This window comes from Mirounga leonina, unplaced genomic scaffold, assembly GCF_011800145.1.
Source record: "Mirounga leonina isolate KUSES-001 unplaced genomic scaffold, KU_Mleo_1.0 Mir_153, whole genome shotgun sequence".
NCBI lineage: Eukaryota > Metazoa > Chordata > Mammalia > Carnivora > Phocidae > Mirounga > Mirounga leonina.
In genome coordinates, this window is record NW_023270387.1 from 722042 (window position 1) to 740626 (window position 18585).

At 43.5% G+C, this 18585-nt stretch overlaps 1 protein-coding gene across 5 annotated transcripts in view; it reads left to right on the forward strand.

Moving 5' to 3' along the window:
• Window positions 1-8098, forward strand: part of BIRC3 (baculoviral IAP repeat containing 3) — a 53768-nt gene extending 45670 nt beyond the window's left edge. For all 5 annotated transcript variants that reach the window (XM_035008793.1, XM_035008795.1, XM_035008792.1 and 2 more), the window contains 5 exons: window positions 1761-1809; window positions 3353-3595; window positions 6669-6923; window positions 7319-7360; window positions 7467-8098. In XM_035008793.1, the coding sequence (XP_034864684.1) occupies window positions 1761-1809; window positions 3353-3595; window positions 6669-6923; window positions 7319-7360; window positions 7467-7660 (783 nt within the window). In that variant the 3' untranslated portion in view covers window positions 7661-8098. The remainder of the gene's footprint in view (window positions 1-1760; window positions 1810-3352; window positions 3596-6668; window positions 6924-7318; window positions 7361-7466) is intronic.
• The last annotated feature ends 10487 nt before the right edge of the window (window positions 8099-18585 follow it).

An 18585-nucleotide genomic window follows, 5' to 3' on the forward strand; every position in this document is an offset into this window, starting at 1 on the left:
AGCAGACAGCTGGGCTGCCTGCAGGCCCCGCCCACCAGTGAAAGCTTCTCAGCAACACAGAGAAAGTGCCCTGTGGTTCGGGGCTACTACATCTCTGGTCTGACTCAACTCAAACCCACAGTGGCCCCAGATTGGCCCACAAACAACACAGGGACGAAACCCTGCCCACAACAGGCAAAGACAGCCTCTGCAGATGGCTGAAATGAAGGCAAAATCGGCTTAGTGACAACAGCAGGGCACACACAACACACACAGGAGATGCCCCTGAAGTGCCAGGTTCAGGGGAATGGGGGACACTCCATTGCAGGGCACTCCAGGACCTCTTCTTCATAAGGCCATTACTTTCAAGAGCAGGAGACGTAGCTGACTTTCCTAACACAGAAAAACGGACCCAGAGTTAGACACAATGAGGAGAGAGAGGAATATGTCCCAAATGAAAGAACAGGACAGGGGTGGCTGGGTGGCTCCGTCATTAAGTGTCCACCTTCGGCTCAGGTCATGATACCAGGGTCCTGGGATCGAGCCCCGTATCGGGCTCCCTGCTCAGCGGGAAGACTGCTTCTGCCTCTCCCACTTCCCCCTGCTTGTGTTCCCTCTCTCGCTGTGTCTCTCTCTGTCAGATAAATAAAACCTTAAAAAAAAAAAAAAAGGACAAAACGACAGCAAGAGACCTAAGAGAAACAGATACAAGTAACATGCCTGATGGAGAATTTAAAGCAATTAGCATAAGGATACTCCCTGGACTTGAGAAAAGACATGCGTGAGCTCTGTAACACAGAGATAAAGAATAACATAGCAGAGATAAATGAAATGAGAAACACTCTTGATGAAATGAACAGCAGGATGGAAGAAGCAAAGGAATGAATTAGTGATCTAGAAGACAGAGTAAATGGAAAATTATCAAGCTGAGCAGGAGAGAAAAAAAATTATGCAAAATGAGAATAGACTTAGGAATTCAGTGACTCCATCAAGCATAACAATGTTCACATTATATGGATCCCTGTAGAAGAAAAGAGAGAAAAGGGGGCAGAAAATTTATTAATTTATTACTTATATTAATATAATAAATTATTAATTTATTATTAATAGCTGAAAACTTCCTGAATCTGGGGAAGAAAACAGATATCCAGATCCAGGAAGCAGAGAGAGCCCCCAAGAAAAATCAACCCAAGGAGGTACACACCAAGATACACAGTAATTAAAATGGCAAAAAGTAGTGATAAAGAGAATCTTCAAAGTGAGGAGAAAAAAAGACAGTTACATAGAAGGGAGACCCCATAAGTCTAGCAAAGGTTTTTCATCAGAAACTTGGCAGGTCAGAAGGGGGTGGCAGGATATAGTCAAAGTGCTGAATGGGAAATAATCTTCCTGGAAGAGCAGATAGGAAGGTATATAATAGTTTGAGGGACAACTTTTTAGCCATAGTCATTAGAACTGATAGAGGGTCCAACTTATCCCAAAGGATGAGACAGATAATGTAAGATGTTGGGATGAAATGCAAACAATGATTGTCTCATAAATCACTGAGAAGGTGTAGCCCTTTTCTTGCCTTCAGGAATACAGATTCCATAAAGAATAGTTTATGGTGTAGAGAATAACTCTTGAATGTAAATGAAATATTGCTTTTGAGATAAAAAATCATTTTGCCTGTAAGCAAGTCAGTTTGCAATAAATTGAGTAAAATAATCTCTTGACTCGTTTATATTGTAAGGGACAGGCTAAGACTTATACTTTAATTTATAAACTTTTTTCCCTTGTAGCTGTTATCTACTTCAGACAACACAGAAGATGAAAATGCTGAATCACCAAGTAAGTATAATGACAATAATTACTGCATTTAAATAGAACTGTTGGTCCTATGGAGATTGGAAGCTGATAATGGTTAATGTACATTTGTATGAAGCTCTATATTATGCACTCTCAAATGCATTAAGTTGGTATTTCTCAAACTTTAGTGTGATCATAATTGCCTAAGGAACCAGATCTCTGGTCTCTACCTTAACCCTACTGTATTGAGCCATGGCGTCTAAGGGTGGGTCTTGAGTATGTGTAGTTTTAATAGCCAGCATGCATCCCGTGTCTCCCTTGTTCTCAGACCTTGTGGGAACACAGGCACTCTGACATGAGATGGCTCACGTATTCTGTAAAATGTTATTCCCATTCCTCAACAGGGACCCTGAAGCTCAGAAAGGTTAAATGACCTGTCTTTTGAGGCTAAACCTAAAAGGTGATAGAGCCAGTATTTGAACAAACTGTTCTACTCCATTATGTAGTGTTTAATTCAGTTCAATAAATATTTATCGTGCGTCTGCTACTCTGAGAAAAGACTACAGAACAGGGCAAACAGAACTCCTGCTCTCATGAGCAAACAGTCCAGGGGATACAGACAAGTACGCAGGTGGGAGGAAGGGCTATGGTCAGAGAAGTAAAGGGTGCTGTGCTGTGGGGGCACGGGAGGGGCCATGCACCCCGACTTTGGAAGATGAGAGAGGCTTTCCAGAGGAAGTATTTGACTTAGCACAGAATCGAAGGGGACGGTAGGAGTTAACCAGGGGACAAAGGGAGAAAAAGAATATTCTAGGCAGAGAGAACAGTGCATGGAAGTCTTCGGTGACAAAAAAGAACGGGCACGTTTGCAGAACTGAACACAATTCTGTATGGCCAGAGTGGGATTTGTGAACAGGCCCACGCTCAGAGTGATCAGCCCTGCAGGCAGAGTTTGACCCGAGAGCCGTTTGTGACTTCTGGGCTCTAGCATGGCATATGAATGAGAAAGTGGCAGGTGATGAAACTGAAGAGGTGAGGGGGGCCCGGATGGGTGCCGTCTTGTGAGCCACAGCTGAGTGTGAGAACAATGGAACAATGGAATTGTTGCTGGAATTTCGGAAGGAGGGTGACATAGTTGGGTTTGTGTTTATGAAAAGCCACTCTGTTGGCATATTGCCGAAAAGGAACTAGACAGGAGAGGCGCCGTGGGAGGCCCTGCAGTGACGGGGTGAGTGAGGACAGTGGCATCTTTGAAAAATATGTGAAACATACTTGATTTAGAAAGCTCATTTGTTCATTCATCCTGGGGAGAAAAGAATTCTTGGTGGATGGGGATCCCCGACATTCTGTTCCTTCCTCCCACCCATTGTTATGCCCAATAATGCAAATTTTGTATCGCAATACAATATTCCATATTCTTATTTTAGTGACTGAACATGTACATCGTGATTTTAAGTTTAACAAAGTTAATACAAAACAATGCCTATACGTTTTCTGGGCTTTATGTTTTTGAAACTGTAATAACTTTCAATTCAAAAGATATATAGATTCTCCCAACGTGTGTGAAATTCTTTATTTCATGTAGTTGTCCATTTTGGACCTGGAGAAAACCGTTCAGAAGACGCAGTCATGATGAACACCCCCGTGGTGAAGGCCGCCTTGGAGATGGGCTTCAGTAGAAGCCTGGTGAGGCAGACGGTGCAGAGTAAGATCCTGACCACTGGGGAGAATTACAGAACCATTAATGATATTGTGTCTGATTTACTTCACGCGGAAGACGAAATAAAGGAAGAGGAGAAAGAAAGAGCAGCTGAGAACAGAGAATCAGGTACGTACCCATACTGACCGTTGTCTGTCTGTGTGTGGATGTGATGTCACGGTGAGGATGTGATGTCACCATGCGCGTGTGATGTCACCGTGCAGATGCGATGTCACCATGTGGATGTGATGTCACCATGCATTAGTCACAGAAAACCTACTTCTTGTCAGGGCGATCAGGTGTTATGTTCAGTGGTCTCAATTTGAATTCTGGAAATTTTTTACATTACAGTGTATTTTAATTGCTCGTTAGTCAATTGAAAATGTATGTGTTGAGTGAAAGCATGTTCTTAATTTATACTTTTACTCTGGGTCATGGACTGTGTATGTGATCATTCATGGCTTGTGATCCCACGCTCACTCCCTTCGCTGTAAGTCGGGGTGGGATCAGGGACAGTTATTTTAATATTAGTGTCCAGAGTGTCTCGGCCCAGTGACATTAATTATAGCATTAATAACACACATTAATGTGTGAATTATGATTAAGTTTCCCGCCTGCCCACACAGGAACTGAGCTCCCCTTCAGGGAGTCCTTCTGTTCTTGAGGGGAGGGCGAGGACACTGTTGCACATTCTCTCAAGACAAGGTAGCCACGTCCCTCCACACTAGCCATGTCTACCACTGTGTGGCCTCTGCTCTGTGGCCCTTCACAGAGACTGCCCCCCCCCCACAAGCATGTCCATTCCCACCTGGCCATTCTGAATGCTGTCCTCAGTCTGACCTAGACAGAAACGTTCACCCCTCCTTTGCCGCTCTTTGCCAAGCAGGGACCAGACCCATAAGTCTATTGAAAATAAACGGCAACTTTTCGCAAGCTCTTACTAGAGATTTAGGGATAATGGAAGAGCATTATATCATGGATGGTAATTGACAGCTGTAGCTGTTTGGGCCCCTCTTGCTGCCCCTAAGCCCATCCTCATGAGTCTCTCTGTCTAGCTTCTGTTCGGGTTCATCTCTGTGTAGCTCTGGACATTTTACATAAATGACTAGGATAGTCCCAAGCATGTTTTCCCCTATGAGAGCTCACGCTCCCAAATACCCCCAAAGCTCAGAAAGGGAGAAGAGTTTGCCCCATCTTTGTCCAGCACGATCTGGAATCTCTTTCTGCCCAGGATGGTTGGCAGATTGTCCACTCCAGGCTTGAAGAAGCCTGCCCCTTGGGTGGATTTGTCTTCTGGCCACCCTGGGCAAACACGTCTGATCCTGTCTTTACTGAAGTGGGAAGTGCTCAGTTCTGCAAAACACCAGCACAGCAACAACACAGCCCAAGCTTGTCTTTGCCCGTCCTTGCAGTGGTCTTCTCCATCTTAGCTGCTGGTCATCATCTTTCAAAGAAGAGAACACCCACCTCCACAATTGTTTGTAGACCCCAGCTGTGACACATTTGTATTTCTTTCAAAGAAAATCAACAGTCTGTAGAGATGACTGCAGTCAACAATATACAATAATTTGCATCATCAAAAATATCTTGTAGCATCTCTACTCCCTGTTATGTCTACACTGCCCAGCACACACACTGCACGTACTCTGTGCTCAAGAAATATTGTTTGAATGAGCGAATGAAAATACTTTCATTTAGGTTAGTGATGACTTTATAGTTTCCCAAGAACAGTAAGTAGGTAAGTAATTTCTTGACAGGTGTGTAAATAAAGAGACAATTTAGGGTATTATTTCCAGAGCAAAAGAATAATATGCTTCAAAGGTATATTCAAGTCTTTAGCTCTTACAAGCCAGAATACAGTCTGTGACTTTGAAATGAGTCTTTTTTCCTCAACCACTAGCAATACAATTTTAGAAATCTTGGGACACCTGGGTGGCTCAGTCAGTGAAGTGTCTGCCTTTGGCTCAGGTCGTGATCTCAGGGTCCTGGATCGAATCCTGCATCGGGCTCCCTGCTCAGTGGGGAGCCTGCTTCTCCCTCTTCCTCTGCCCCTCCCCCTGCTTGTGCTCGCTCGCTCTCTCTCTGACCAATAAATACATAAAATCTTTAAAAAAAAGAAATCTTAAGAATTTCAGAGAACTTACTACATTAGTCTAAGTTAAATGTAATTAGAAAAATAAATCTTAGGGACATGTGGGTACCTCAGTCAGTTGAGCATCTGACTATTGATTTCAGCTCAGGTCATGATCTCAGGGTCGTGAGATCCAGCCCCACAGCATCCGGGAGTCTGCTTGTCCCTCTGCCCCTCCTGCTCCCCACCCCCCGTTCTCTCTCTCTCATCTCTCTCTAATAAATACATAAACCTTTTTAAAAAAGGAAAAAGAAATCTTAGATAGAAAAAGGCCCTGGTCCTTTTCCCAGTTATTCCCGGAGCTCGTTATTTTCAAAATGGGTATCTCTGGCCTTGACTTTTTTACTAAGCACTATTTTTTGTTAAATGGTTCTGGTTTATGTCCTACTGCTCGACAGAGTCAGTGTTTCTAAAATCTAACAGTCCTCTCCCCCCAAATAACTTTTTTAGACAGCCCAACTTCCATCATTAGTTATTTTGTAGAAAGAGCCTTATGGATCATAGTAAAATTGTGTACTAATGAATAAACTTAGATTCACAAGTCATATTCCAAGCAGATAATAAAATTGCAGCATTTCAAAATATAAAATATTTTATCAATAGAGACAAAATCTGGATCTCAGAGGAGAATACAATGATCCTATACACAGGAAGGTATCATTGACAAGATTTAATCTTTAAAATGCTGCTGGTGCCTTCCCCCACTTGCTCTAAAAGATTTGGGTAATGGTAATGTCATGTCTAATTTGGGGAAATAATTAATGTGCGGAATGTGCGGGAACGCGGACTGACGCCAGACCGCCTCCGTTTACTTTTCTCGTTGTGTGTCCCGCAGTGTGTTGCTCTCTGTCTCTCCTCTGCTAAGGGGGGGACACCAGTGCCTTCCGCGGTGGCCGCTGGGAACATGTAATGAAGGGACACATGACGGAGAGTGCCCATCCTGATGCCGGGCTGCGGGGACCCCCCAACCTAGCGGTCACCTGCGGTGCAAACAGATCGTGACTTCTTCAGTCATGTGTCCCTGTGAGCAGAGGTGGAACATGTTTGTGTTTGTTTTCTTGTTCTATAAAGACGACGTAGCATTGATCCGGAAGAACAGAATGGTGCTTTTCCAGCATTTGACTTATGTGCTCCCGATCCTGGATAGTCTGCTAACTGCCAGAGTGATTAGTGAGCAAGAACACAGTGTGATTAAGCAGAAGGCACAGACGTCTCTGCAAGCAAGAGAGCTGATTGATACTGTGTTAGTAAAGGGAAGCTTTGCAGTCACCATATTTAAAAACTCTCTACAAGAAACGGACCCCGTGTTATACAAGCGTTTCTTTGGTGAGTGCTGCACAATTACTTTGGGGAACTTTCAAGGTCAGTTGGAAATACGCTCTTAGCATGACGAGCACCGGGTGATGTATGGAAGTGTCGAATCACAATTCCATGCACCTGAAACTAATATTACACTGTGTTAGCTCACTGGAACTTAAAATTCAATTCAGTTCAATAAAAAAAAAGAAAATATGCTCTTATCAATGCTTTGGGATTACTGGAAGTAATTCAATCTAATTTACAAACTGTTGCACAAAAAGATGAAAGATTCTTGTTGCATTGACGTTATGACAGTTATTGATAGCATTTGGCCAGAGTCTAAGCTGTTAGTTTAAAAATATATATTTTGTGACTAAATATTAACCTTGTTATTAATAATGCTTTTTGTGTTTCTCCCTTAGTGCAACAGGACATAAAGTATATCCCCCCAGAAAATGTCTCAGGTAACATAGTAGTAATGATTTAAACCAGTAGAAATCATGGGTTTTATTTTCTTGGCTTAAGAAGAAGCAGCAGGTGCCTTCATTAAAAATTCTTTTCTCTTGGTAGATTTACCAGTGGAAGAGCAGTTGAGGAGGCTGCAGGAAGAGAGGACGTGTAAAGTGTGCATGGACAAAGAAGTTTCCATAGTGTTCATTCCGTGTGGCCACCTGGTCGTGTGCAGAGACTGCGCCCCGTCTCTACGAAGATGTCCTATCTGCAGGGGCGCAGTCAAGGGCACAGTGCGTACGTTTCTTTCATGAGGAAGATCCCAAACTTTGTCTACACTTTAAAATTAATGGATTAAATGTATTGTAATTTTGACTACTATGCTGGTTGGTTTCCTTAAGATATTTATCTATTTGCAACTCAAAACTGATATAAATATATATCCAAATGCTGTGAGCCGTATGTACCTAAGACAGAGTGAGAACGATAGGCTTTTGTTCATGTGAACAAAGAGCACTACAGGGACAATACTAAATCAGAATTTCTGCACTACTGAACTTGTAAGTGAATGAAGCTTTCAGAATTTTAAATACTTTGGAGTCATATTAAGAAACAGGAGCACGGATTATCTGCCTTTCTTGATCCAAATCCTGTATGTAGAAGGTCTTGATATTTGTTGAATGACTTTTTGGGGACTTGGTGGTTTTGTAAAGAATTCTGTGATGAACATTTTAATAAAGCCGTAAAATTACTCTTGTTCTTAAACTCTTTATTTCTGTGTCCGTTTGCTCCCTCCCAGGCTGCCTCTAACCTCCTTAAGACCCCATGGGTGTTGAACTATACTTAGATCCCTTTCTCGAAGATACTTCTTCATTCACACCATAGATCCCAAGGGGGGGATCACACCTGGCTTTCATCGGCAGGGTTTTGTGGGATGTCTGAGTCGAGATCAGCAAGCTTGCTTGTTCGTTCAGGAAGTCTCATGCCTGCCCTACCCATCGGGAAACGTTCCGTGCTTTGTTCTCACCACTTTGCTCTGAAATCTGGGACTCAGTCTACCTGTTAGCAGCCTGGGCTGGAGCCAACAGCCCGTTCTGGTGAATAAATTTATTCCATACTGTCAGGGCAGCAAAAATTTTCCTTGTTTGCATTACTTTTTGGTATTCAGCATGCCCGATTAATAATTCTCTATCCTTGGTTTCCTGTAGACCTACTGGGACTTTAAAACCAGAAGTAACACTGGAATGGGGAATATTGCCTGGGGACGAACAAAGCCCAGTCCCCTAAAGCAGCTCTAGATGTCTGCTGGAGTCCTGCAGAGAAAGGTTGGGAACCCAGCGAGGACGAGAAGGGCCATCTGTTGGCACAGGGAGATCTACTCCTTTGCGGTGCGGCTGATTTTGCCTCTCTGTAAAAAGGACACATACTAACAGCTTCCTCCTGGGGCACCTGGCTAAATTAATTGCAACACTGCTTTGTTGTTTAGGTCCTTTGTAACCTAACATTGTTACAGGAGAAATATTTAGAAAGTACATTCCCTTTTGAAACATTTTTTTTTTTTAAATCTGGTCCTTACGGCACGTAATATTTGTATTTTGCCATCTTCACTGTGAAACTCTTGTTCATTGCTCATTTTGGTGATTCATAGCCAACACAGCCAACTTATTTATTCAAATGTTTTTTTCTCCCGCTAAGGGTTAGTTAACTTGAAATTCTGTTTTGGAAAAAATAATTCGCTGTAGACAATAATGGTAGCTCAGTGTGCTGATGGTCAGGCACCATCTGGAAGTGCTTGACCTGCATTAATTCATTTAATTTTCTCAGCCTTATCCTCTCTGTCCTCATCCAACCTGGTCTTCAGTCCCCTGAATTAGGTAGATGGTTCAAACCTCAATATACAATATCTAGTAAGTGTTACAATTCAGAACGTTGCACTGAGCTTAACTTCATACTTGGGTCATGCTCATGACACATCACTCTTGTCACTTCCTGAGAGTTACTGATGCTGGTAGCTGCTGGCCCCTGTTTGGTCACAGTCGTTGTCCTTCAACTGTCTTCCCCTCCTTCTGAGGTCTCACGTGTCCTAGTAGACCACGTGGGTATTTACTAAGTAATTCTAGGCAAAACCATCAGACGGAATGTTGAAGGGATTCACTCTTTTGGTTTTTTTTAAGATTGTATTTATTTGAGCGAGAGAGAGAGTGCAAGTGAGAGGCAGAGGGAGAAGCAGACTCCCCGCCGAGCAGGGAGTCCGATGCAGGGCTCACGGGGCTCGATCCCAGGACCCTGGGGTCATGACCTGAGCCGAAGGCAGACGCTTAACGACTGAGCCACCCAGGTGCTCAGAACCATGTGTTTTTTCGCCAGCGTGGGACCAGCATCTAGCACAGAACCTGACAGAGAGCAGGCCCTTCCTGAGCACCTGACTGTGAGTGGGGGTGGGGTGTGAGAGGCTTTCTTCCTCCTGAATTACCACTCTTGGTAATCAGAACCCAGATTCAGGATCAGGGGCCAAATACTGCCCTCCTTTAGTGATCAAAAGGAATTTTTAGAGAGGAAAGCTCAACCCAATTAAAAACGATTCATGTGCGGGGTGGGATGTAGAACTATGTTCTGAACGGTGAGGCAGGCACTTCAACTTGGAAAGAGCCTTTTCAAAAGGCCCCAACCCAGGCATTAGAATCCTGATAATAACAGTGGTAATAAACAGACTTTTACGGAACTTGCGTGTCCTAGGTATCCATACACATCGCTTATGTACTGCAGTTTAGGAAAGGCAGTATATCACAGGGATTGGCCCTGCAGGCTTTGGTTCAAATCACTGCTGAGTCACCTTGAGTGACTTCGGGCTAATTATTTAGCATCTCTGTACCTCTCTGTACATCTGTGTGGAATGCGGGTGATATAAAGCATCTCAAGGAATTGTACTAAGGATTTAATGAGTTAATGCACTTAAGGTGTTTGGAATGCTCAACAAATGTTATTGAGTAGATACCGCTCTTTTTTTAAAGATTTATTTATTTGAGAGAGAGTACAAGCGCCTGAGTTGGGGGAGGGTAGAGAGAGAGAGAATGTCCAAGCGGACTCCCTGCTGATCGTGGAGCTGGACGTGCGACTCAGTCTCACCACCCTGAGATCACAACCTGAGCTGAATCCAAGAGTCGGTCGTTCAACTGACTGAGCCCCCCAGCACCCCACTGCTCTTTTGTAAAGACACAGAAACTGAGCTTAAGAGAGGCTAAGTGTATCGCCTGTGGTCTCCCAGCTGGTGAGTGAGGCAGGAGGAGAACCTGGGAGACCTTTTGGAACCCTTTAGTTCAGTGGTCATTCTGCAGGCAGGACATCAGAGTCACCTCCGAAAGGAGCCCTCATACAGGGGTCATCTGGTCGGTTTGTGTTGACGACAGAACTTAGGTCACGCCTGAAAATAGCAATCAATATATTTTGTCCTATTCCAAGTAGCTCGAGCATATTACGTCATAGTATATCATAATATGGTGCAATATACTACCATACCCTATTGTACCATTTTCCAAATAAACGTAGTGTTAGAAAGAAAACCTCACCAGGGCATAATACCTAATCAAACTGCAGTTTCAGCCCCCCAGGAACTAGTTTTAATGAGCCAGTCAGGGTGCCTGGGTGGCTCAGTCGTTAAGCGACTGCCTTCAGCTCAGGTCATGATCCCAGGGTCCTGGGATCAAGTCCCACATCGGGCTCCCGGCTCAGCGGAAAGCCTGCTTCTCCCTCTCCCACTCCCCCTGCTTGTGTTCTCTCTCTCACTCTCTCTCTCTGTCAAATAAATAAATAAAATCTTTAAAAAAAAAAAAAAATGAGCCAGTCAGGAATCTGCCCTCCAGCACCACTGAGTCAGCCACGTGGGCCCCCTCCACCCTCTAAAGGAAGATGAGGTCATCTGCATAAGACCCCCAGCATCCCCCTACCGGAACAGTCCTTTTCTTTTGCTAATAACTTTCTTGCCCGTCCTCCTTCCTATAAAACCTTAGCCCCTTGGATGTCCCCTCCCTGTGCTAGAAGGGATGCTGCCCATTTCACGAACCCTTTTTTTTTTTTTAAGATTTTATTTATTCATGAGAGACAGAGAGAGAGAGAAGCAGAGGGAGAAGCAGGCTCCCAAGGAGCAGGGAACCCGATGCGGGACTCGATCCCAGGGGCCTGGGATCATGACCTGAGCCGAAGGCAGACGCTTAACCATCTGAGCCACCCAGGCGCCCCCATTTCATGAACCCTTTAATGAAGCCAATTACATCTTCAAATTTACTTGGCTGAATTTTGTTTCTTAACAGTAGACACTCGTATGCAAAAGAAATACATGGAAAAGCATTGTTCAATGTATTCATAAGAACTTTTTCAGTGATTTATCAGTCAGTGGGTATTAAAAGTGTCGAACTATAGTAGGAGCACCTGGGTGACTCAGTTAAGCATCTGACTCTTGATTTTGGCTCAGTTCTGGATCTTAGGGTCCTGGGATCGAGCCCCATGTCAGGCTCTGGGCTCAGCGTGGAGTCTGCTGGACATTCTCTCTCTCCCTCTCCCTCTGTCCCTCCTCCCATGCTCTCTTTCTCTAAAGTAAATAATCTTTAAAAAGTGTCAAACTATAATGTGGTTAACCTCAAAATATTTTGAGAGGTCTTCATACTTGAAAATATTGGGAATTCTGGTGGAAAATAGATTTGTGTGGTCTGATAAGGTAGTCCCTAGCCAAGCTACTGAGCACTTAAAATGTACCTTCCTCTGAATTGAGATGTATGGTAACTATAAAATATACAATAAATGTCAAAGACCTAATACAGAGGAATGTAAAATATCTCAATAAGTTATATTGATTGCATATTGAAATAATATTTCAGATACGTTGGCTTGTATCAATATTAAAAATAATTTCACTTGTTTCTTTTTACCCAAAATGGTTACTAGAAATTTAAAATTACTTACAGAAATGACATTACATTTCTATTGGATGGCCCTGGTCTAGATAAATACAACTGCTCTTAATTGTATCACTTTGAGACATTAGAGACCCATCAGAGTGTATACAAAGGTAATATGCACTATAAAATATTCTCTCTAGGAAGCTACTCTGCCACCATCCACACCCCCCTCCTGCATTAAATTTTTCTCGTGTTCCCTTATTGTGCCTGTGCTTGACTTTATGATGACTTTATTGGTCTCTTCTGCTAGCCTATAAGCTCGTGGGCAAGGACAGTTTTAGAATTTATGTCCACAGTATATATTCTATAAATATTCCTTAAATGAGTTAAATAATTTGCCCAAGACCATATTGGTGTAGTTTTGGAATGTTGGTGAGGTCCGGAGCCGACAGCCAAGAAAGAATTCTTGAGATATCTTTGGTGCAAAAAGGTGGTTTTATTAAAGCCTGGGGACAGGACCTGCGGGCAGCAAGGAGATTGTGAGGGGCAACTGATTATATACTTTGGAGTCGGGGGAAGTAAACGTAAGGGAAGATCCAAAAGGATTTTCAAATGCTAGAGAAGACTCTCAGGATACCAGAGGCCTCGCTATTGTCAAACTAAGGTTGTTTTTCCCTCTAGCGAGGCATTAACATTACGATTGGGAGTTCCTGGAGGAAGGTCATACTTTGCCTGCCTCAAGTATTTGTCAGTGGGCTGCACGTTATCGGGACATTTCATTTTATCTACATTTCCTTCTGCCTTTGTTCCCCACATCAATAGAACTCAAGGAAAAGCGCAGAGATTAAGCCTAAAGTTAATACATTGTGACAAGCAGCATATATTGCAAAGATTCGAATGATTTTAAGCCGTCATCTTCTAAAACATCCATGGTTTCAGTATTTATGTCATCTTGTTTACCTTGGGCATGGGGAGAACTCAGCTCTCCAAGTCCTGCAAAGTTTTATTTATTGCACATTTTCAAGGTTTTCCAGTAATTCTACGGACGCCGCCGCCCAGAGCCCCTCACACGATTGCTGTCTGATACAGCCTTCCCTGCAGCTGCATCAGCGTTTTGGATCCTAGAAATCTTTTATCCTTGCCTCCTGTGTCAGGAAATACAGAAGGGGCAAGGCCCCTTTGCCTCGTGTTTGCGCACACGTGACTGGCTTTTCCTTAGGATTGTGATTGCTTCTGTGGTCAGTTCAGGGAGGACGTGGGGGCTGATCGGCCGCAGGTGGCAGCCTCCCCACCTCGAGCGTGATTTTCGTGGTGGTCGAGGCGCCCCCCGCAGCAGGAGCCCTCCCCGAAGCCGCGCTGTGGGACCCCTTGGAGGGGGTGGGCGCCAGGGAACTCCCGGGCGAGAGGGGCGAGAGGGGCGAGAGGGGCGAGGGGCTCACCCGTCTGGGCGATGCGGCCGGGCCGCGCGTGGGGGCTTTCCTAGCCCGCGGTGTGTCCTTAACCAGCGGACGCTGTGTGCGCGCGGCACCCAGGCTCTAAGTGGCTCACAGTGTGGTTATCGGGCACGTATTCAAAGCCATTAGATGTCCAAAACTAAAACTTGGCACAGGCAAGCTTTGGAGCGAATGTCCCAGCCTCCTGTGAAGAAGCAAACGAACGGCACGAGGCCAGTATACGGGCCCCCCTTTAACCCAGAAACAGAACACCCTTATCGTCCTAACTTGTAACACGTTGACTTTTGAAATGAGAGCTGCTGAGATTTTTTTTTTTTTAAAGATTTTATTTATTTATTTGACAGAGAGAGAGAGAGACAGCGAGAGAGGGAACACAAGCAGGGGGAGTGGGAGAGGGAGAAGCAGGCCTCCCGCAGAGCAGGGAGCCCGATGCGGGGCTCCATCCCAGGACCCCGGGATCATGACCTCAGCCGAAGGCAGACGCTCAACGACTGAGCCACCCAGGCACCCCGAGAGCTGCTGAGATTTTAATTCATATTAAAGGATTAGTTTACTTATTAAGTTTTTAAATATTTCTGAAATTTAGAAAATTTGACTTTGATACAGACAACACAATTTTAAAGCTGTCATGAACATTCAGTTTCTCCACAAGATAGCTCTAGAAATCTCTTCCGCAGGCATCTTGGTCAAGTCCTCATGTGTAAAATGAGCTCATTAAATCAAGCGGGTTTTCAGATTCGTTGTAGTTCCAAAACCCTAATGAAAAGCTTTTATATCAAAACAAAGTCTTAAGACAGAAATATAAAATGATTTTTAAAAAATGGATGGAAAGATAATGCTCAGAATGCTTGTAAGTAACCAAAAGTTGGAGGAAGGAGCCGTGATAGGGCCCAGATGTCCTGGTTGTTAATGTTCTGGGTTCTGTTTACTCCTTTTAATGAACTACTTCAAGAATTCAGGAAAGTATGCATTTCTTCTGTGTACTCAGCGGTACCAGAAATGTGCCACCCCAAAATGTGTCTCTTTGGTAGGTGGATTATTTCGAGCTGAAGGCCATAGAGAACCATCACAGGCAGGAAAAGCTCTAAAAACAGGGCGCAAGTTTTTCTTTCCCAAAAGGAAATTTATATTTACAAAGTAAATTTCTATTTGTAGAGGTGTCTCTCCCTGAAGTATCAGGAAGAGGAGAACTCAACTCGTAACAATGCAGAAGGCATGGACTTCAATCTATAAAACATGCGTTCCTAAAGAACTCCTGTTTACCATATTTCTCCAGCCATTTTCCTCTGCCTTTCCTCTCTCACCCAGAATCCCCAAATCTCATTTCCTTTGTTGGGATTTAATCCCAAATTCTAACGGCCTCTGCGGGTTAGTCATCACGGAGGGCTCTCTTCTGTACATGTGTGATGCACATTTTATTTTATTTTATTTTATTTATTTTTCTTTTTTTTAAAGATTTTATTTATTTATTTGCGAGAGAGAACGAGAGACAGAGAGCACGAGAGGGAGGAGGGTCAGAGGGAGAAGCAGACCCCCCGCCGAGCAGGGAGCCTGATGCGGGACTCGATCCTGGGACTCCAGGATCATGACCTGAGCCGAAGGCAGTCACTTAACCGACTGAGCCACCCAGGTGCCCCATGTGATGCACATTTTAATAAACTTCTGTTTTTCTCTTGTTACTGTATCTTTGTCCCGGCTAACTTACAGGACCCCAGCTGGGGCACCTTCCCTACAGTACGGACTGACGTATGCGAGAAAAAATAGTTTTCCCTCTACCCTTCTGAGTTCTTGACCGAGAGTTTAACAAGAGCAAACGAGACAAGTTTAGCGTGTAGTTTACCCTTACATGGGAGAGATGAGTTAACTCCTGACGGGGCCTGAGCCACAGCTAAAGACAAAAGAAAAAGGTGTGGGGAGGCCAGTTCTGGGGAGGTTAGCAGGAAAAGCTCAGTAAACTCGGGGGAGGTTTGTTATACAGATTTAAGTCAGTGTGTTCTCCATCCTGTCTAGGCCCTGGGGCCCCATCTTCTGCCTGCCTTCCCCTGTCTTAGCAAGAGTCCTGCTAAGGCTGCTTAGTGAGAATGTCCCCACCCTTGATATCTGACCACATTCCTTATCCCCCTTAGTTGACCATGAGCCCTTGGCCTGCTTCAGCAAGAATCCCCCTGCCCTCGATGACTCCGCTAAGTGATTTTGTGCCCACTGAACCCCTCATTCTGCTGGTTGGCTATTAGTCCTCAGCTCCTTTGCTGTATCCAGAGGCCAGCCTGCTCCGTCACCCTGTTGCAATGCATTTTTGCAACTGTCCCGAATAAAGTCTTCCTTCCCTGTTGACATTTCAGCAAGTGTCAGAATATTTTTTTCTTTAGCAATACCACAGAGTCAATCCTGACCTTCTTGTATACTTAATTTTTAAACATAAAATATTACATAAGCAATTGATAAATATGAAAAGATGTTCAATCTCATTCATAATAGAGTAATAAAAGTAGAACTACACTGAAATACTATTTATCTAACAGACTGGCAAAACCCTGAAAGTCTGACAGCATACTCCCCTGGTGAAGCTGTGTAGAAAAAAGGAACCCACCTACACTGCTTGCTGGATTGCAAAACGCTAACACTCCTACGGAGGGCGAGGGGTATTTGGCTATAGCTGGCAGAATGACATATGAATTTACCATTTGACCTAATAGTCCAACTTCTGGGAATATATCTTAAAATAAGATGTATGTCCATGATTATTCATTGCAGTGCTATGTGTAATAGCAAAAGATTGGAAACCACCCAGATGTTCATCAGTAAGGAGTATTTGAATACATTATGATACTAGCTGAATATATTATAGTACTTTTACACATTGGAGTATTGGGCAGAAATGAGGACTCTCTCTCTCTATGACCGTATTGAGTGATCTCCAGAATTTACTATTAAGTGAAAAAAGGAGGAAAAAAGCATGCTACTCTTTATCTAAGAAAAAGGGATATATAGATAAATACATGATTAACAGCAAATTAAAAATGAAAAAAAAAAAGAACCATAAAAACAATGTTGAAATTATTACCAATGCAGCAGGAAGGGAGTAGAATGGAGATTTTTCAGTGTGAAGGAAGGGAGGGATATATGATCAATGAGGTTAAATAAAACCTTGAATTCCTGAGTTGGAATTCAAGGTGAGGTTCATGGTGCATTTTATTATGAAAACAAATTAAAGAAAAACTCAAAACAAGACCATATTACCCAGCGCTCTTCATGAAACGGGTTATAAAAACATTACAATTCAAGAAGAATCAGCACCACAAACATTCAGATTTATGGTTTTTAAATACCATATCCCACTAAATGAATCAGGGCACTTTGAGTAAATGCTTATTACAGGTATGAGATAAGCCATGAACAAAACCAGCCTGGCAAGCAAAGACTACTAGGGCCATGTCAAAAGGACGCAGAAGCCAATGTGAATATGCTCTATTGGCCTAAGATAACCCCTGAGGACTGAAGAGTAGACTTTTGCTCACCCTGAAATATGTCTCTTTGACATAAGAATGTTGAGCTGGTTATTTTTTTAAAAGGTTTTATCTATTTATTTGAGAGAGAGAGAAAGAGAGCGCAAGGGGGGTGAAGGGCAGAGGGAGAAGCAGGCTCCCAGCTGAGCAGGGAGCCCGATGCAGGACTCAATCCCCCAACTCCAGGATCATGACCTGAGCCGAAGGCAGTCGCTTAACCAACTGAGCCACCCAGGCGCCCTTGAATTGGTTATTTTTAAGACACAGCAGACACAGGATAAACTCTGAAAACCGAGTAGAAGTTGCCTTTTTGTAAGAGATGTTTCTGTATGTAAGGGAAATCCCCATTTGTAAAAGTGTCTTCTTGGCTGTACCAGGAAGAAGGGGATGACCAAACCTCTAGACATTCGTATCAGTGGAGAAGGCAAGGACTTACATTGTATAGCAGCTTTACCCTTGTTTACTGTGCTTTTCTGGTAACTTCCCATAACTGACTCCCCACCCCCAACGTCTCTTGTCTTTAGCTGGAGATGGAGTTTAAGGCGATGGCTTGGGCCGTTTGGCGGAGTTAGTGTTCTGATCTCTCCCATAGTGTACATGAGGCATCCATGTTATTAAACTTGGGTTTGTTTTCCTCCCATTAATCTTTTTACTACAGGGGTGTCTCAGCCAAGAGCCCAGCCAGAAGGGTAGAGGAAAAATTATGTTCTGTAGCCTGCGGCACCAGTAATGACAAGAGATGCGCGAAATAGGATTCATAATGATAGCTGCTCACTTTCAGGGCTTTTATCCACGAATTTCTTTAAATAGTTTTTTAATAGGTCACAGTCTAATTTTATTTTCCTTTGGAATAACTGTTTAGCACTACTTACTGACCAGTTAATTCTTTCCTAACATGTAACGCCAATGGCATATCAAGTTCGTATACACAATATGTACGTGTGTCTTTTTTTCTGGGCTCTTAATCTTGTTGCTTTATCCGTCCGTCTGTGGTACAATGTCCTGTTTTAGTTACTGTGGCTTCATTATGTAAGTTGGTATCTGGTGGACAAGTCCCTTCAATCGTATTCTTCTTCCTCAAAATGTCTTGGATCCTGTATTTTTTCTACATAAATGTGGAAAGTATGAGAATGGCAACCTCAGCAGAAATACTCGGCCTGTTTTTAAAAACCACCAGTGGCTCTGCACAGCATGTATGAAGAAGAGAAATCGAGTAAATGGTAACTGAATAAATTAACACTAAAGCACAAGCTTATACAAGATTAAAAGTTAAAAGTAGTATTTGTTCCACCTGAATGTTCTTACATGCTTTCTTGGGGAAACGCATTTAGGGCTCGAGTTTCTAGCATGTGGAATTTCCCGTCTCTTCGTTACCGGATCGTCCGGC